General features: G+C 30.6%; 2 protein-coding genes across 5 annotated transcripts; both read left to right on the forward strand.

Annotated features, from left to right (window-relative positions):
- The first annotated feature begins 138 nt into the window (after positions 1 to 138).
- On the forward strand, positions 139 to 4259 carry LOC111311546 (Cysteine proteinases superfamily protein). 4 transcript variants are annotated; one of them, XM_089757840.1, is made up of 7 exons: positions 139 to 301; positions 1699 to 2289; positions 2409 to 2530; positions 2821 to 2861; positions 3303 to 3401; positions 3640 to 3794; positions 4025 to 4259. In XM_089757840.1, exons 2-7 carry the CDS (start codon positions 1710 to 1712, stop codon positions 4033 to 4035), a joined length of 1008 nt encoding a protein of 335 aa, XP_089613966.1. In that variant the 5' UTR covers positions 139 to 301; positions 1699 to 1709; the 3' UTR covers positions 4036 to 4259. The 4 variants fall into 4 exon arrangements, with proteins under 4 accessions (XP_089613966.1, XP_022766747.1, XP_022766745.1 ...); XM_022911012.2 differs by lacking the exon at positions 4025 to 4259 and having other exon boundaries at positions 141 to 301; positions 1699 to 2121; positions 2191 to 2289; positions 3640 to 3992; XM_022911010.2 differs by lacking the exon at positions 4025 to 4259 and having other exon boundaries at positions 142 to 301; positions 3640 to 3992.
- A 1697-nt stretch (positions 4260 to 5956) lies between these two features.
- LOC111310907 (receptor protein kinase-like protein ZAR1) lies at positions 5957 to 10719 on the forward strand. Its single transcript, XM_022910280.2, has 2 exons — positions 5957 to 7793; positions 9787 to 10719. The coding sequence occupies exons 1-2, from the start codon at positions 6434 to 6436 to the stop codon at positions 10419 to 10421; spliced, it is 1995 nt and encodes a 664-aa protein (XP_022766015.2). The 5' UTR covers positions 5957 to 6433; the 3' UTR covers positions 10422 to 10719.
- The last annotated feature ends 6202 nt before the right edge of the window (positions 10720 to 16921 follow it).

A 16921-nucleotide genomic window follows, 5' to 3' on the forward strand; every position in this document is an offset into this window, starting at 1 on the left:
GTAAACAAATTTTTACTAGTAGTAAATTTCTTAGATGGTAAACAAAGAGCTTGGAGCTCTTACATGGAATAACACCACTGTTTTGGGTTCTGCAACAACTTAAAACGCAACCGTTTTGAGCATAGGGGATGTAAATAGGCATGCAGACTCGTTGCTTGGTACTCAAGCACAGGAAGAGAGAGAGACACCTGAGCGTATCTCAGAATCCAAAAGCCAATCAATTGTTAAAGCAAGTTTTACAAAGAGAAAATCCATTGCTTGTCTCTACTGAAAACTCCAATTCCCTCTTTTTATTTTCCAGGTAATTCTTTCCTTCCATATGTTTCTTTTTGCATTTCCTTTTTCCATTTCTTCCCCTTTCTTTCCTTTTCTTTTACAATCATTTCCCCCCTTTTTCTCGATTCAACAGGTTCGCATTTCCCCTTTCTCTTTTCATTTTCATCAATTTTCCAATTTCAATCCAATTTCTTTTCTAGTTTCTTTTTATTTTTTTTATTGTTATTGCGACATTTTTATCTTATTTACTTTGTTATCCCTTGTTTATTTCTGGACATTTCTGCTATGCATATTGTACATAGAAGAAATCAGACAATGATGCAATTAGCTCCATGAGCTTTAACATAGTTATAGTTTGGATGAGGGATAATTTGATCGATTTTATAAACTGCAATAACAAAATCAGCGTTGGTATTGCAGTAGTTGTTTGCATTAAGATGCTAAAGAGTTTGAGAAAGCAATAAGCATGAATATGACAAAAGGGTTGATCATATTCATTTATGTTTTTCAAATCCAATCAAATTTTGAGGACAAACTTTTGAATGACTTACAGAAACTTTAAGGGGTTGAAAGAAAGAAAAAGAAAAAAAAAATCAGTGGCATGATTATTATGTTCTTTGTTATTCATAAATGGGGTACAAAGGAGGCTTGAGTTGACAGTGAACCTAATATGATTTTTGGCCATGGTTCTCAAGTTGACATGCAATTTTAACGCTGACCTTGAGTTCTGAGTTTCAAACTCAAAATTGAACATTCCAAACTCAGCAGTCAACCTAATTTGTTCTTTGGCTTGGACCGTTCAGGTTGCCAGAAAATATAACCGAGAGTGATGTTAGGAATCAATTCAACAATTGCGCTAACCCAAACCTGAATTTGATTCATGTATGTAATAAGATAAAGTAGTCTCTTATACTGTCTTTATATGCATAATCATAGGAAAAATTATTCTCGTGACTTGTTAAGTTGGGGCTGGAAAGGGGATTTACACTTGGGAAACCCCCCCCCCCCTATGGGGGTAAGTATGACTTGTATTAGGTTATTGCCGCAGCCACTATAGCTGCAATTCTAAGAATCATTTTTTCATGAAGTAATAGGTATCAATGATACTGTTACTATTGATCAAATCATTTTCCCCAAATACAAATTCTAAAAATGCTAGTCAAGGTATTGAAATACATATAGTCGTTACTTGTTTAACCTGCATATACTCCTGCATGATGTTTTGGGTATGGTTATTCAATAATTTGGCTGAACCTACTTATAATCTCTATAAATTGAGTGATATGTAATGGAAAAAATGCAACTTGATTTGTAAATTGGTGATTATTTAATGAGTCAGCTAATTGTTTGGTGACATAATTTTGAAATTTATGCCTGTGGATTATTGGGCATTTAGCTCTCTTTATTGTGCTTGTGCATCAGATTTTGCCGACATGATGGTTTGTTCTCCCATCAGCACATATGCAAAAAATGTTGTCCGCATGAAGGGCCGAATGAGCAGCAGTCTCTCCAGTGTCATTTCCCATGGACCATCCAGTTCATGCTATTATTGTTTGTATGCCGGACCCAAGAAAAAATATACTGATCTTTCTGTTTCCAATACAACATCTGGTTCACCTGCTATTGGCTGCCAAGAATTCCAAGCAGGCTGCTTTCGCTCTTCCAGTCAAAGTGGCAAATTCCAGTCACTAGCACTACAGGAATCAGTTAGTGATAAAGGAAAACAGAAAAGACAGTTTGAAATTTCTTGGGCAGGCCAAAGTATGAAAATAAGGCTTTTGTTACCCAAACAAGGAACACTTCAAAAATTCAAATGCATTGGAGGACCTATATCCTGGCCTCCAGGTTGTGTTTCTGCTGGCTTAGTTTTTGGTTTGTTGGTTTGTTATTCAAGTTCTGAAACAGTATACACAGAAGCTGCTGGGGCAAAGGAGGGCAATGAAGATGAATATGGGTCTTCTCATGCTAAATTCTCTCATGGGAAAAAAGTCTATACCAACTTCTCTGTTATTGGTGAGTGGCAGATTACACCCTAGCCCTTATTCAGCCTGGTCAGAAAGTATTTGCACCTAGTTATTGAATTTAAATTGGAGTATCAGTTAAGTTACCTCCCTAAGCCCTATATTGTGCAGGAATACCTGGAGATGGAAGATGTATGTTCCGGTCTGTGGCTCATGGAGCTTGTTTAAGATCTGGGAGATCAGCTCCCAATGAGCATGTTCAGAGAGAATTAGCAGATGAATTAAGGGCTAAAGTATATTCTCAGTCTGCTTCCATAATCATTTTCCTTTTTTCCTTTTTCTTTTTTTTTGTTTTTGGGTTTTATTTTATATACAAAAAATATTTTACTTCTGATTGGTTTACTGATTATATATCCCTTTTTTATAACTTGCAATTGCTAAAACTTTGCAGTTTTTGTTAATCTTTTTATAAAATTTTTTTACTGAATCAAAAGTGATGCCAGTTTGTTCACAGAATAATTCTTATGTTTGTGATGCTAAACAGATTTGTTTGATGCATAATGCACTGTTGTCTTTTCTGCAGGTTGCAGATGAATTCATCAAAAGAAGAAAAGAAACAGAATGGTAAGTCTTCTGAGTTGTAAGTCTGTTTGCTCTCATCTTTGTCAACTTCTAGACTCATTTTGTTGTCCCTTTTGCTGTCAGCTATTTTATTGCCAGAAGAATCTTCCATCTATTGTTAAATACTATGAAATGAAAGCGAGATGTCAATACAGCAGTCATGTAGGCAACTCATTAATGTTAAATTTCAGTTTACTGATACTATTTCTGAGAGGAAGAACTCCGATATGTTTTTATTATTGTTCATGATGCAACCTTTCCTACCAATTTGAATATAGTGGCCAATCAGTTTTCTAAGAGTATTAGCTCTCTACATGAAAAATACTTGTCATTCACATTGGGCAAAATCATATGGCATTCATCTTTTCAGTAGAAGATATTGCTTCACTTAGGCTGAACCTTTTTCTTCTTAACATGTATCTGATGGCTTAACAATGCCAACAGGTTTGTTGAGGGAGATTTTGATGCCTATGTATCGCAAATAAGGAAGCCACATGTGTGGGGAGGTGAACCTGAACTGTTCATGGCTTCACATGTTCTCCAGTAAGTCTTTGTCTGTGTGTGTTTTTCAGCATTGTATAAAAAGGGTTATGTTTTCTTGACCGAGAGAGCCTAATTCACAGAATTGTGAATGTTACCATATGCAAATGTATTCTTCTCTTGTATATACTGGCATTGAAAAAAGCCCTTTCGTGATGTCTTGCATGGCAGATTTTTCTTTTCTGCCTTTCCCTTTTTAAGTCAATAAATGAATAAATATATCTATAATTGATGATTACAGGATGCCAATCACAGTCTACATGTATGACAAGGATGCTGGCGGCTTGATTATGATTGCAGAGTATGGCCAAGAATATGGGAAGGAAAATCCTATAAGAGTTCTCTATTATGGTTTTGGTCATTATGATGCATTGCAGATGCCTGGAACAAAGCCTGGTAAATCGAAACTTTAACTTTTGATTCTGACAATATATAAGTATTAGTATTCAATTTTTAGAGCATATGCATGTAATCTTTTATATTTGTATCATCGATGTCAAATATGTAACTATGTTTAGTTGCAAATGATCATTCAAGATTATTTATTTTTTTGTTTGACATAATAAATCACTTTTCATTCCATTTCACACTCAACCATCACTTTATCAACTCCATTGACATTGAAGCTGAAGAGTAGCTGAATATTTGCACCAGAGGAATAGTCGACAATGCCGAAAGTTATGCCATGAAACTTTTGTCAAGTTAAACTGAACAAGAGTGTGGCAACATTGGCAAGTTTGTTTCTCTGTTAAACTTTTTTAACACGACAATTTTCGATCTCCGCATGTGGATCTCATATGACTCCATTGAGGCTAAAAGGTACAATAACATTACTAGAAAAGGTGATTGTTTTTTGGTGAACGCTTTGGATCCGATTAAGGTTTGGTGGATTTTTTACGTTTTGCCATACAAAAGAAAAGTATTGACGATTTTATTTCATAAATATTGCTTTGGATGAACCTAAAAGTATACTTTTTTGCTTTTTCTTTTTCATTTTTGATAGCAAAAATGCCGTTACTTTTATCTTTTTGGCTAAAATTCAAATTAGGTATATTGGGCTGCGTTAGTGCTTTCAGCACTTGAGCTCTCTCTGAATCTTTGAAAACTGCACTATCTTGCATTATCATTCTCTTACTTTCACCTTTGACCGGTAAAGAACCAAAAATGATAAAATGAAAAAGTTTTGAACATCATCATATCCAATTGAATGTTAGGAATGCAACAACTTTGTCAATTATTGGATCATTACAACTTTTAATCTACGCAACATCGGCCCCTGTTTTCTTCTTTATCAGACAAAAGTTTGCAATTTTTTTACGAAACTATAAATAAGAAAATTAAAATTAAGTATTATATTTATATAAAATATTATTAAATTAAATCAAGCAAATAAATTAAACATCGAAGCAGCAGTGCAACAGTACGTGCTTAAACAAATTTAACATAAAAATATGTCAAATGTACGATGAGATTTGAATTTGACATAATTTTTCAAAAGTATGTACCATTGATGAATGTTTGGAAGTAGATGGATGCAGATACTCTTTAACCAGTTGAACTTTTCTTTATCACATATTTTAGAAGCCATATCTTCCCCTGTTTCAACAAACTATCTTTAGGATAATTAAATTCTCCAAAATTTTAATCACTTTAATAAAAATCTGTTGCTCTTTTTGCCTTTAGTCTTCTGTATGGCCTAATGCCTAAACAAAGCATTCTTATTAAGGATATTCTAACTGTTTCATGTGTATCTTATGTTGAAAGTAGTTCAATTAGATAACAATAAAACGAAAGTATAAAATTATGTATCCTAATCTTGAACACATCTCCAAATCTAAATGATTATCTCTATGAAATCTGTACGTACTATGTTGGATGGAAAGGGGAATTTGAATTTTAAAAAGTTCAAAAAAAAAAAAAAGGAGTTTCAGTTTCACTGTAAAATCTGAAAATGTTCTTTTTCGAATAAAGCCAAACGTAATACTCTCAAGTATTAGGGTATAAGCAGCATTGGAGCATACAAATTTCTACTTTTTAGGCATGTCGTATGCTATGGAGGTTTTTGAAAATCTCAAATGGTGTGTTGTGTTGTTGTAGTTGTAGAGGATCTAAATTACGTAAAACACCTTTTTTTCGAAGTGGAAACTGGAAAGTGAGAGCCAGTTTGACAAGCATGGATGGCCCTGCCTGGATGATTGTCTGACATAAACAAATGTATCAAATTACAAACTAGGGAGCTCACCCACTTTCTACTTTGAAGTTTCAAGTGTCAATTTACCGAACAATCCAATCCCCCAACCAATTCCTGTTTCAGTTTTTCTAATTGACACAACTCAGTAACACCCATTTTGAAATTAAATGGAAAGATATCTATAACTATATATATGTATCTATATCTATATATATATAATCTCAATGTATGTAAGTTGGCATGACCTTCAACAGGAATATTTTCAGGTTTTCACCCTAGATTCGCAATGGAAACATATATTTCAATAATTAAAGGACATGTTTTTTATTAAAAAAAAACTGATTTTAAATATCTTATATTTCAACATGAGTAAAGAATCTTGATTACTAGTACTGGTAAAACTATCCTCTTTGATTGTGGGTTGTGGTTCTAGAGTTTCTAGTTACAAGACAACAATTCAAAATGTTTTCAAGCTACAACGTTTGCGAGGCAATCAAGAAAAGACAGAACAGCTTTTCATGTAATCGAGCAATTAATATTCCAATATATCATCTGATTAAATTGTCTTTGTCAGTGTTGATGTCCAATAAACTAGTAATATTTTTTAAAACCTTCCCAATATATGAAGAAAAACACTGCTGAGTGCTTAATGCTCAGAGAAATTCAAACTTTTTGTTTTGTATAGAAAGCTTAGCCAGCCACGTTCCTCCTCTCCCTCTCTCCATTCTCCACCTCGAGAAACTACCCCCACTTTCAAACACATCAAAGATCTCTCCTTTACATTTGCTTCCTTACTTCCTCTCATCTTCTGCAACTTCTCGTTGCATGAAACCGAAATTTGATTATGAATTTACGATCCAATGAAGCTTTAGAAAGACTGGCATTTTCAAAATCACAAAGAAAAATGATGCTACTTTCACTTCCCAATGTCGTTTACTTTCTGTTTTTCTTTACTTCAATGGTTTCCTCTCTCAATTCGGATGGTCTCTCTCTGCTTGCTCTCAAGGCAGCCATAGAATCCGACCCAAGTCGTTCCCTTGACAAATGGTCTGAGTCTGACTCAACCCCATGCCACTGGCCAGGAATCGCCTGCACTCGTAACCGAGTCTCCTCAATCTTCCTTCATAACAAAGGGTTAACCGGTTACATCCCATCAGAACTTGGTCTCCTCGACTCGCTAACTCGCCTGAGTCTCTCTCAAAACAACTTCTCCAAACCCATTCCTTATCATCTCTTCAACGCTATAAACCTTATCTACATTGACCTGTCTCATAACTCGCTCTCTGGCTCAGTTCCTCCAGAAATAAAATCCCTCAAGAACTTAACCCACCTCGACCTTTCTTCCAACTCACTCAACGGGTCACTCCCTGAGTCACTCGTCGAGCTTAAAAGCTTGACAGGAACCCTCAACTTATCTTATAACAAGTTTTCAGGTAAAATCCCAGCTTCTTATGGAGAGTTTCCTGTTATGATAAGCTTGGATCTAAGGCACAATAATTTAACGGGGAAAGTGCCTCAGGTTGGTTCTTTGTTAAACCAAGGGCCCACCGCATTTTCAGGAAACCCTAATCTTTGTGGGTTTCCGTTGGGGAATCTTTGCCCTGAAGCTCAGAACCCTAGAGCCATTTTAAACCCTGAAGAAAACCCGGAAAATCCCAATGGTTTTAGGCCCATTTTAGATGATGGGAATGGAGAAAGAAGCAAGGAGAAAAATGGGTCAGTGGCTGTTCCCTTGATCTCAGGCGTTTCGGTGGTGATCGGGGTGGTTTCGGTATTTGTCTGGCTGTTTCGGAGGAAATGGAAATCAGGGGAGGGTAAAATGGGGAAAACGAAAAAGGAACAGGAGGTTGATGAAGAAGGGCAAAATGGTAAATTCGTGGTGATTGATGAAGGGTTCAATTTGGAATTAGAGGATCTGTTGAGGGCATCTGCGTACGTAGTGGGGAAGAGTAGGAGTGGGATAGTGTACAAAGTGGTGACGGGGAGGGGATCCTGCACGGTGGGTACTACGGTAGTTGCCGTAAGGAGATTGAGTGAGGGTGATGCCACGTGGAAGTTCAAGGAGTTTGAGGCTGAAGTGGAGGCTATCGGGAGGGTTAATCATCCCAATGTTGTTAGGTTGAAAGCTTATTATTATGCCAATGATGAGAAGTTGCTGGTTACTGATTTCATCCGTAATGGAAGCTTGTATGCTGCATTGCATGGTAACATTCCTCTCCATCCATTGGTTTTTTATTCGTCTAAATTCTACTAATGCAGTTCTTGAAGTAGCTAGTGGCATTTTTTTATTTCTTTAATTATGATTGTTGAATGAGACCCTAATTTGAAAAAAATGGGGTATTGGACATTGATTTGAGGGGTCCCTTGCCCACTAACTTTATTGTCATTAAACATAAGTCAATGATTTTGGAACATACTTTACAGTTGAATCTTGGTTGTGTTTTGCAATGAGTCTACTTGCACTATGCGTATGATGATGATATTCTGATCTCATTGGCCTTTGGTTCTAACTACTAGAGTTCAAATCTTGACAGCCTCGAATACGAAAAAACAGTGATATTCTCTTATCCCTGTGGCTTGTTGAACAATTCAAAATTACTCTTATTTATGTACAAAATTGTCGGTGGTTTGTAATTTATATAACTATAGGAACAAGAGAACTGTTAGAACTTCAATTTCAATGTTCTGCTCATGATTTATCCAGATGGAAAGATAATAAAACCCAGAGTTATGATTACATTAAAGCATTGGTGGGAGTTTTCATGTATGATCATGTTTCTGAGATACTTTAGTTATGAAATTTCCAGAGTAAACTTTAGTTTTGATTTTTAACTGTAGAGTGCTTAAAAGTCTAGATCATTCCTGTACTCTTTTTGTAGTACATGATCTTGGTATATTATATTAGGTAGCTGGTTGAATCCGATAATTCTACATCTGATATATCAGGTATACTGGTTAATTTAGAAGAATTATTGCTTACTGCATTTTCTTGTTGAAATCTATTTGACAATATCTTCTACTTGTTTTCCTCTTCCTATCGTGATTCATTACTTTCTATACTTTTCATTGATGAGTATTAGCATAAACAGTCATATGTTCTTGGGCTCCTGGCCTTGCTAATACGATACAAGTTCAACACAATCTATCTCTTTCAAGACAGCTCCTGTCTTGTATAATGATAGGGAAATATACTGACAAGTAAGCTGAAGGAGACTCGAGTTGTTTTCAAACACCTAAATTCTTCAGCTAGTGAACAGTTTGCATCGATTTTGCACGGATTTTGTTATAAATTTTGTCGGTCATTCTTGGAAAATTCCTATATTTATTTTCACCAGTAAGATGAACAAGAGAAAAGCACCGAACATTACGGTAATAGAATATAGGCTTTATTGCTTTCCCTACTTTGATGATAAGTAGGTGATACTTCTTGTCACAATTTTTTTTAGTTTCTAATTTTTCCTGCTGAGGGTGTAAGCTGAAAACTGCATAGGAGCAAATTTTAACAATTGATAACAATCAGAGTGTTCTTCCTTTCCTAACCCTTACACACTCATGCCCGAGGAGACAATAAATTGAGAATCTTATATAAGCCTTTTGGTTTTACTTCATTTGAATTACTTGCTGGATCTTTTTAGAGAGTTTGTTTGTCCTCATTGGCCCTGTATTAACTTGTGACATATTTCTCTTGGTGTTTTCCTTTTCAACAGAGATTAATGTCTCTCTTGTCTTTTATTAGTATCATTTCACTATAAAGTATGCATTTAGAACGCATATGGTCCTGCTGATCTGCTGTTCTACAAGTTGAAGGGCCAAAATTTATTGAACGGACCCCATCAGAATGGCTGACAAATGCATTGTTTTTTATGCATTGTTGATGACATTTAACAAAATGTGGACCACTGACACAATACTTGCCTTATTATCTGAAGTGCATTTGCATGTCTCAGGTTTTGCTGTAAAGAAGTTCCCATGAAATTATTATTCTCCAGTAGATTGTTTGGTATCGCTCTGCAATTAGTTTGTATGTGACTTGTCATTGTATGCAAACTGCAAAGTGAGAAAAATAATAGATTTAGAAAAACACTTTTCTTTATTGTCATCCAACGAGCTTTTCCTATGTGCTTTTTGTTTGACTGTGGTAATTCTATGATAACATGCGAAACATAGCCATTTTAATGTGGTTTTCAAACTATGCAGGAGGGCCGTCCAATACTTTGCCACCGCTTTCCTGGGCTACAAGGTTGAGAATTGTTCAGGGGACTGCAAGGGGTTTAATGTACATACATGAATACAGCCCTCGAAAATATGTTCATGGCAACTTAAAATCAACAAAAATCCTTCTTGACAATGAACTCCAGCCTTACATCTCCGGGTTTGGACTCACTCGTCTTGTCTCTGGGACTTCCAAGTATACCAGTTCAGCAAGCAAAAAGCTGAACACAACCCAAACAATTGCAACGCCTGCAGTGGCTTCAAGAATTTCAACTCCTAATTCTTACCTGGCACCTGAGGCTCGAGTATCTGGTAGCAAGTTCACTCAGAAATGTGATGTGTACTCTTTTGGAATTGTGCTATTGGAGATTTTAACTGGTCGGCTGCCTGATGCTGGACCAGAAAATGATGATAAGGGGTTGGAAGGTCTTGTGAGGAAGGCATTCCGAGAAGAGCGTCCCTTGTCTGAAATCATAGACCCAACACTTCTAACAGAAGTTTATGCGAAGAAGCAAGTGGTTGCAGCATTTCACATTGCACTCAATTGCACAGAACTGGATCCAGAGTTGCGCCCTAGGATGAGAACTGTGTCGGAGAGTCTTGATCGTATCAAATCGTAGTGAAAATATGTCGGGAAGAATCTAGTAAAGTTCCATCATTGTCGCTTACCGCTGGCTCCTGCAGAAGCTGTTTTGGTTTCTGAAATCCTTGGACACTTTGATGTATGACTTTATTGTTGTAATCAAATGCGTTATCTTTAAATGTTTTAATCCGTCCATATATGAATGTTTATCAAAGAAGGATATCCAGGTCACGTCCATATTTGAATGTTGATCAAAGAAGCATATCCAGGTCATGCAAAACAAGTATCTATATAGTTATGAAATCCTCAAGCAAACGTATCATGCAAAAATCTCTTAGTCTCTCTTTCTAATGGAGCATTATATTCATGTCTCTCATGTGCTTCCAAATTGGAAGTTGTCCATCAAGTGAGATTCATGCAAAACCATATGTTTAAGAAGTTCATAATGGAATGCCTCAAATGTAATTGTAAACCCTTGTATCAAAGTATTCACCCGTATAGCAAGCGCTTTGTCACTCGACAACTCAAATTATAGGAGCTGGCTTTACATGTAACCAGAGCAAGCCCAGCTTGAATGCTTCAGTTCTGGACGAAGATAAAGCCATTGGGATTAGAGGAACCTTGTAATAAGACAAAGAAAAACTATGACAGGCACCGTGCGTGCTTCAATAGCACCACTTCAATGATTGAATTAAAAAAAAAAAAAAAAAAGCCCAAAAAAATTTGTCAAAAATTGTCTTGTCTTAAAGAGGGTACAAATATTTATTTCGTGTCCCCATTTCCTGTTAGGACACTATTCAGTTTTTTCAATTATTTTAAAGAGTATTAAATTTTTAATAATTAATATTAATTTTTAGTAGTTTTAAATATAAAAAAAATGAAGAGGGTCCAAAATGGTTAAGAAATATGATTCAAGTTATCCTAAGTATGCAGAATAATAAAGTACTTTAATATTCCAAAAAAAATTTTTTTCTTCTCAAAATAAGTTAGGATAATAAAAAAGATTAAAGCATATTTAATATTTATATTCCAAAAGTGTTATCTATAAGGAGGTATAATGAAGTGCGATAAAAGCTAACAATCACTTTCATCATCACTTAATGTAAAACCTCTCATTAGACAATATTATTATAATTATATAGTCAAACATAATATTAGGTATTATAATATTATAATTAGAATAATATTTAAGATTACATTATGAATATTATATGAGATTATTTCTTTAGTTATTAAAAAACTTTTATTTATAAATAAGACATCCCAATATAATATTTTCTCAAACTGATGATTTCAAAATTATTCAATTATAAATTAAAATTTTTAGTTTAAAGGTTTTCTCGTATAACACCAAAGTTTTTTTTTTTTTTTTTAAGATTTTATGGTGCAATACTAATATACTATTAATAATAAATGTTGTGATCTACCATGTAAATTGTTGCTACATGTCAATTAGATATGTCAATGGGTCAAACGCAATTGACATTTGACACCTCCTAAGGTCCAACTCAGTTTACCCACTTTAGCTTATCTAATAAATTATTTTTTATATTAATGTTTTAGTGTTTTAAATAGATTTTAAATTAAAATTAAGTAAAATATAATAATACATTAAAATTACAATACTTTCATTAGCCGAATTGAATTGGGATGTTCACTTGAACTTGAAATTCCTCAATATCAACTTAATATGATTTTTTTATATGATACCACGTGAATGAAGATTTGATAAATTAAGATAAAGATCATGTAGAGTTTAACATGATAAAAACAGTAAATTTTAGTGATTTTCATGCAAAATAATAGTTTAAATATAAAAATTCTTTTGAAATTTTTTATAATATATATATATATATATGTGTCTATTACTCCCTTTGTCACATAAATAATGTCTTAATTTAACTTTTTAGGGTCAAATTTTTTTTCAAATTTGATTTTATTTTATTTTAAATAGATTATTAATTAAAATACAAGAAAAATACTATTTTAGATAAATAAAAAAACTTTTTAAAACTTTGAATGGAGAATTTTTCAAATATATTTTAATATAGTATTTAAAATATCAATGATTAAAATTAATAAAATTTAACTATTAAAAAAAATCAAATCAAACATAATTAACAAGATGGAAGAATTAGTTAAATTTAACCGTTGCAATCAACCTTAACACTACTAAATAAAGTATCTTAATAAAAATGATCTTCAAAAGATCAAGAGAATCAAAGAGGTTACTTGCCATTGGATTGTGGGTATCTCTCTTTCTCAAAAAAAAAAAAAAAAAGCAGAAAAATAAAAAGAAATGAGAGTTGAAAGAAACAACATCACAAAAACCAAGAGATCTTTGCTTAAATTAGAAGCATTTTTTATAACATTTTTTTGGAGATGTAAATCCCAAAAGTAGAAAGAAAGAGCTCAATTTTTTGTTACTACTAAAAAGAAGTTTGTGAGCAAAGCCATTCAAGCGAATGCAATCTCGTATGTCTTTGTTTCCTTTGGATTGGAGGCCCCTTCAATGTGCATCCCTTGTCTTGTTCCTCTCACTATCAAAAATTTTTTTTTTCACTTTGTTTTTCTTTATCACTAAAACCATGGGGGCAATTTGAGACCACAATGAACTTATTAACATAAAATTTGTACTCATACCTCTAACTCCAAAAATCATTCTAAAACTTCAATCTAAACTCTATAATCATAAGTTCCAAAGTTAATTAACTCATCAAGTTTCAATTTAGAGATAAGTTGTATTTGATATTGGAAAAATATTGATAAAATTAAATTCTGATATGGATTTATTTATTGACTGAAATCATTAATTTTGGATTTACATTTTTGAAAGTTTTCACAAGTTTTCAGATTTATATTTTTAGAATATTTTAAAAGTTGTCATAATTACGTGCTCGAAAGTAAAATATTTTTATGAATTTTTGAATTTATAAATTTAAAAATTTTCATAAAATTTTAAAAATACAAATTTGAATGCTTGAAAGCCCTAATCCCAAATCCCAAATTCTTCATCCCATTGATTTTCTTTCCTTAATAATAATTGCAATTTTTATGGTTTAAGGTTTGTTACAGATATGAGTGTATGGAAGGAAAAAGAAAAATGGAAGAGAAAGGAAGAGAAGGATAAAAGTAGAAATAAGTGTATAAAGGATTGAAAGATAATTTAACAAAAATTAATTAAATAACTTCATTTAGTGATACTTTTATTATAGAAAATTTAAGATATGAAAGTAATTATTGAGCTGCAAATAAAAACTCCCTTTTAATGTGTTTTATAAAGAGATGTGTTACTTTGATTTCGTTACTGAAATTAAAAAAAAAAAAAATTATACTTCACATATATATATAAACTTATTTTTTATTTGAATAAAAATATTTTTATCATTAATTAAATTTACTTTCAATTATTTAAAATAATTATATATTTTTTTTAATTGTAATTTATTGAAACTAGTAATTAAAGAATATATAAAATTAAAAAATTTTATACTAATATAACTTGACTTTTATCTTATCTTATTCTTTTTTTAACCTGAAAATTACTATGATTTTGTCCATCCATCTATAAAGTTGTGGAACAAGCATAAAAGCATACAAGATTTGATCCAATAATAAAGAAATACATATATAAAATAGGATCCAACATGCAAATCTAAACCAACCAGTACACATTTTTTTATGCTTCTTACCTTTTTTTTTTTAAATGCGGATTTGATCAATTCTCTTTTTGGCAAAAGAACAAGATACAAGAAAAAAAAAATTAATCCAATTGATCTAAGATACTAAAAGTACCAAATCGATTAATCTCTGATCATTTAAATGTGTTTAGATCCTTCCATTTTAATCAATCTTGCTTATTATTGCATGATAAAGAAATATAAAACGAAGATATGCTTTCTTACTTTTTAATTTTACACTTGTAGACCTCATTGACCATATTATTTACATCAAATTAAATAATTTTTATTAATTTTTATTAGAGATAGTAGCAGATCGAGTCGAGATAAAATTTTGTTATTCACCTAGAACTCAATTAAATTCTATATTTATAATATTTGAATATGATATGATATTATGAAAAATTGTGTTTGATTTGATTTGATTTAAAATTAATAAAATATTATTTTTAAAAATATAAAATATTATTTTTTATATAAATATAAAATTAAATAAATAATTTAAAAATAATTATATATATTAAGTTGAATTCACTTAAAATTCGATCTTAACGTTATTTTATAATTACTCAATTACTTTTATTTAAAATTTAATTTTAAAAAAATTAATTTTAAAAAAATAAATTAAATTAAAATTCGTCGAATACAAATTAAACTGATACATTTAATTTTCACTAACCTTAGTTGAATTTTTTTTACAAATAATATGAACACATGCTTTTAACTTCTTAATTAATTAAACTTTTTCCTTTTTAAAGTTTCACAAAGTTGAAAAGGCTAGGTGGCTTATAGTATAATAAAAAAATAAAGAAAAAAAATAAAGAAAAAACTTATTATTTACGGGAATGGCAATTTGGTAAATTAAAGAGAAAACGGGTGGTGAAAATGAAGCTGACATTTGGTCAAGACGGCGCTGGTTTATCTGAATTCTGATGTGATAGGATGGTAAGAAAGAAAAAGGTCAAAAGGAAGGAGGGAAGGAATCAGATACGGCATGAATCAGGTGCAGTCACGGGTTACGTCAAGGCGTAATCACGGAACAATAGCTTTCCATTGCTTTCCATTCTCATGTGGTTTCCGCCATATCCCCGTGGTTTCTGTTCCACCTTGCAATACTATTGGATGTTCAACACCAATTTTTTTTCTTTTTCATTTTCAAATTCTCTTTTTTATGAACTTAATTTGATAAAATAAAAGGTTATGGAAATATAATATAAATAGAATAAAATAATTTTAAATATAATATAAATATAATATAATAAATATATAAAATTATATAATTTAAAATTTTAATAAAGAAATAAATATTATATAAAAATTTAATACATGTTTTATAAAATTTAATCGATACATAAAAAACATAAACTCAAGCTAATTTATTTTATATTCATTAATAAAATATTTAAATTAAAACTAAGTAAATATATATTATTTATTAGTATAACAATATTATCATATCTAATAAATCCGAAAGATTATATTCAAATTCAAATTAAGTTAAACTTAAATGAACTTAAAATAACTTAATCTGTGAACAACTTCACTTGTTGATAATTATCTTGTTATATTGGTGACTTACTATTGGGTCAAATCATTTATGTTGTATTTTGTTTATTTTTATTTTTTTATAAATAAAATTGTAATTTGAGATAAAAAATTTAGATGTTAGAATTTAAATTTTTAATTTACTATATGTTTTATTTTAGAAGTAAACTAATTAAATTAATTTTCAGATCATATTCTATTTATTAAGTATTAATGTCATGAACAAATTTTAAATTATAATAAAATATTTAATATAATATCTAAAATTTAAAAATTATTAACGTAATTTTTTTACAAATAATCTTTAATATAATATTTAAATTATAAATTTATTAATTAACATAATATTTATTATTAATATGATTAGATTTAAATTATGTTATATGACAAATAAATAGTTTTTTAAATATTTTATTAAGTAATAAAATTATATTAATGTATCATACTAAAAAATTATTTTAAAATTATTAGATTTTTTTTGTAATTTTAAAATTATTTATAATATTAATCCATTTATTAATAATGCACGTTTAAAAGGTATGGCAAGAAAAAGGAAAGCCCTTGAGCCGAATTGTTGTTCTTTCTTGACAAAACGTTAGGTACTACGTTGAGAATTCATTGCCGGTAACAAAAGTTGTGTACTTAATTTTGACTTTGTCTTAAATTCAAAATCAATTGGTATATTATTTTAAAGAATTTTTTTATATTAAAAAAATCCGTTAATAAGAGTATAAGCAAACAATTTATTTATCACCTCAAAATTTTAGTGCAATTGATGATATAAAAATTTATAATATAAAATAATTATAATTTTGAGATAAAAAAATTTTAATTTATATATTAAATAAATAATATTAATTATTATAAATTATAAAAATTATAATTTTAGACAAAAATATTTGACTTTTTTAAATAAATGATATATAAATCTCATATTTGTTTTTTTTTGAAGGTTCTCTTCTGATTTTTAATTAAAAAAAATCATTTTCGTTTGACTTTTACGAAAAAAAAAATTATAAAAATAATAAAAAAAAATAATGATAAAATAAGCAAAGACATAAGAGTTAAAATTACGTATGGTTTAATAGATTAAAATTATTTATTTTTTTTTTAAAATTTAAATTTAAATTTTATCGATGATTATTTATTAAAATTATTTTAAATATATTATTTATAATTATTTATTTTAAATTATTAAATATAATATATTTTATTTTAATTTAAAAGATCGATCAATTTATTTATTTTTAATTAAAAAAAAAAAAAAAAAGTTAGGTGCGAGCGTGTGGGGGACAAGAGAAGCTGAAATTGA

The sequence above is a fragment of the Durio zibethinus genome, chromosome 1 (assembly GCF_047325235.1).
Source record: "Durio zibethinus cultivar Kanyao isolate XHJ-2024 chromosome 1, ASM4732523v1, whole genome shotgun sequence".
Lineage (NCBI taxonomy): Eukaryota > Viridiplantae > Streptophyta > Magnoliopsida > Malvales > Malvaceae > Durio > Durio zibethinus.

Bases quoted from the DNA above. Each gene is read 5' to 3' on its own strand.
- LOC111311546 (XM_022911010.2), top strand. From the start codon at position 1,710: ATGATGGTTTGTTCTCCCATCAGCACATATGCAAAAAATGTTGTCCGC. The intron at 2,290-2,408 runs GTGAGTGGCAGA...TATATTGTGCAG, and splicing joins TACCAACTTCTCTGTTATTG to GAATACCTGGAGATGGAAGA. The intron at 3,402-3,639 runs GTAAGTCTTTGT...TGATGATTACAG, and splicing joins ATGGCTTCACATGTTCTCCA to GATGCCAATCACAGTCTACA.
- LOC111310907 (XM_022910280.2), top strand. From the start codon at position 6,434: ATGAATTTACGATCCAATGAAGCTTTAGAAAGACTGGCATTTTCAAAA. The intron at 7,794-9,786 runs GTAACATTCCTC...CAAACTATGCAG, and splicing joins CTTGTATGCTGCATTGCATG to GAGGGCCGTCCAATACTTTG.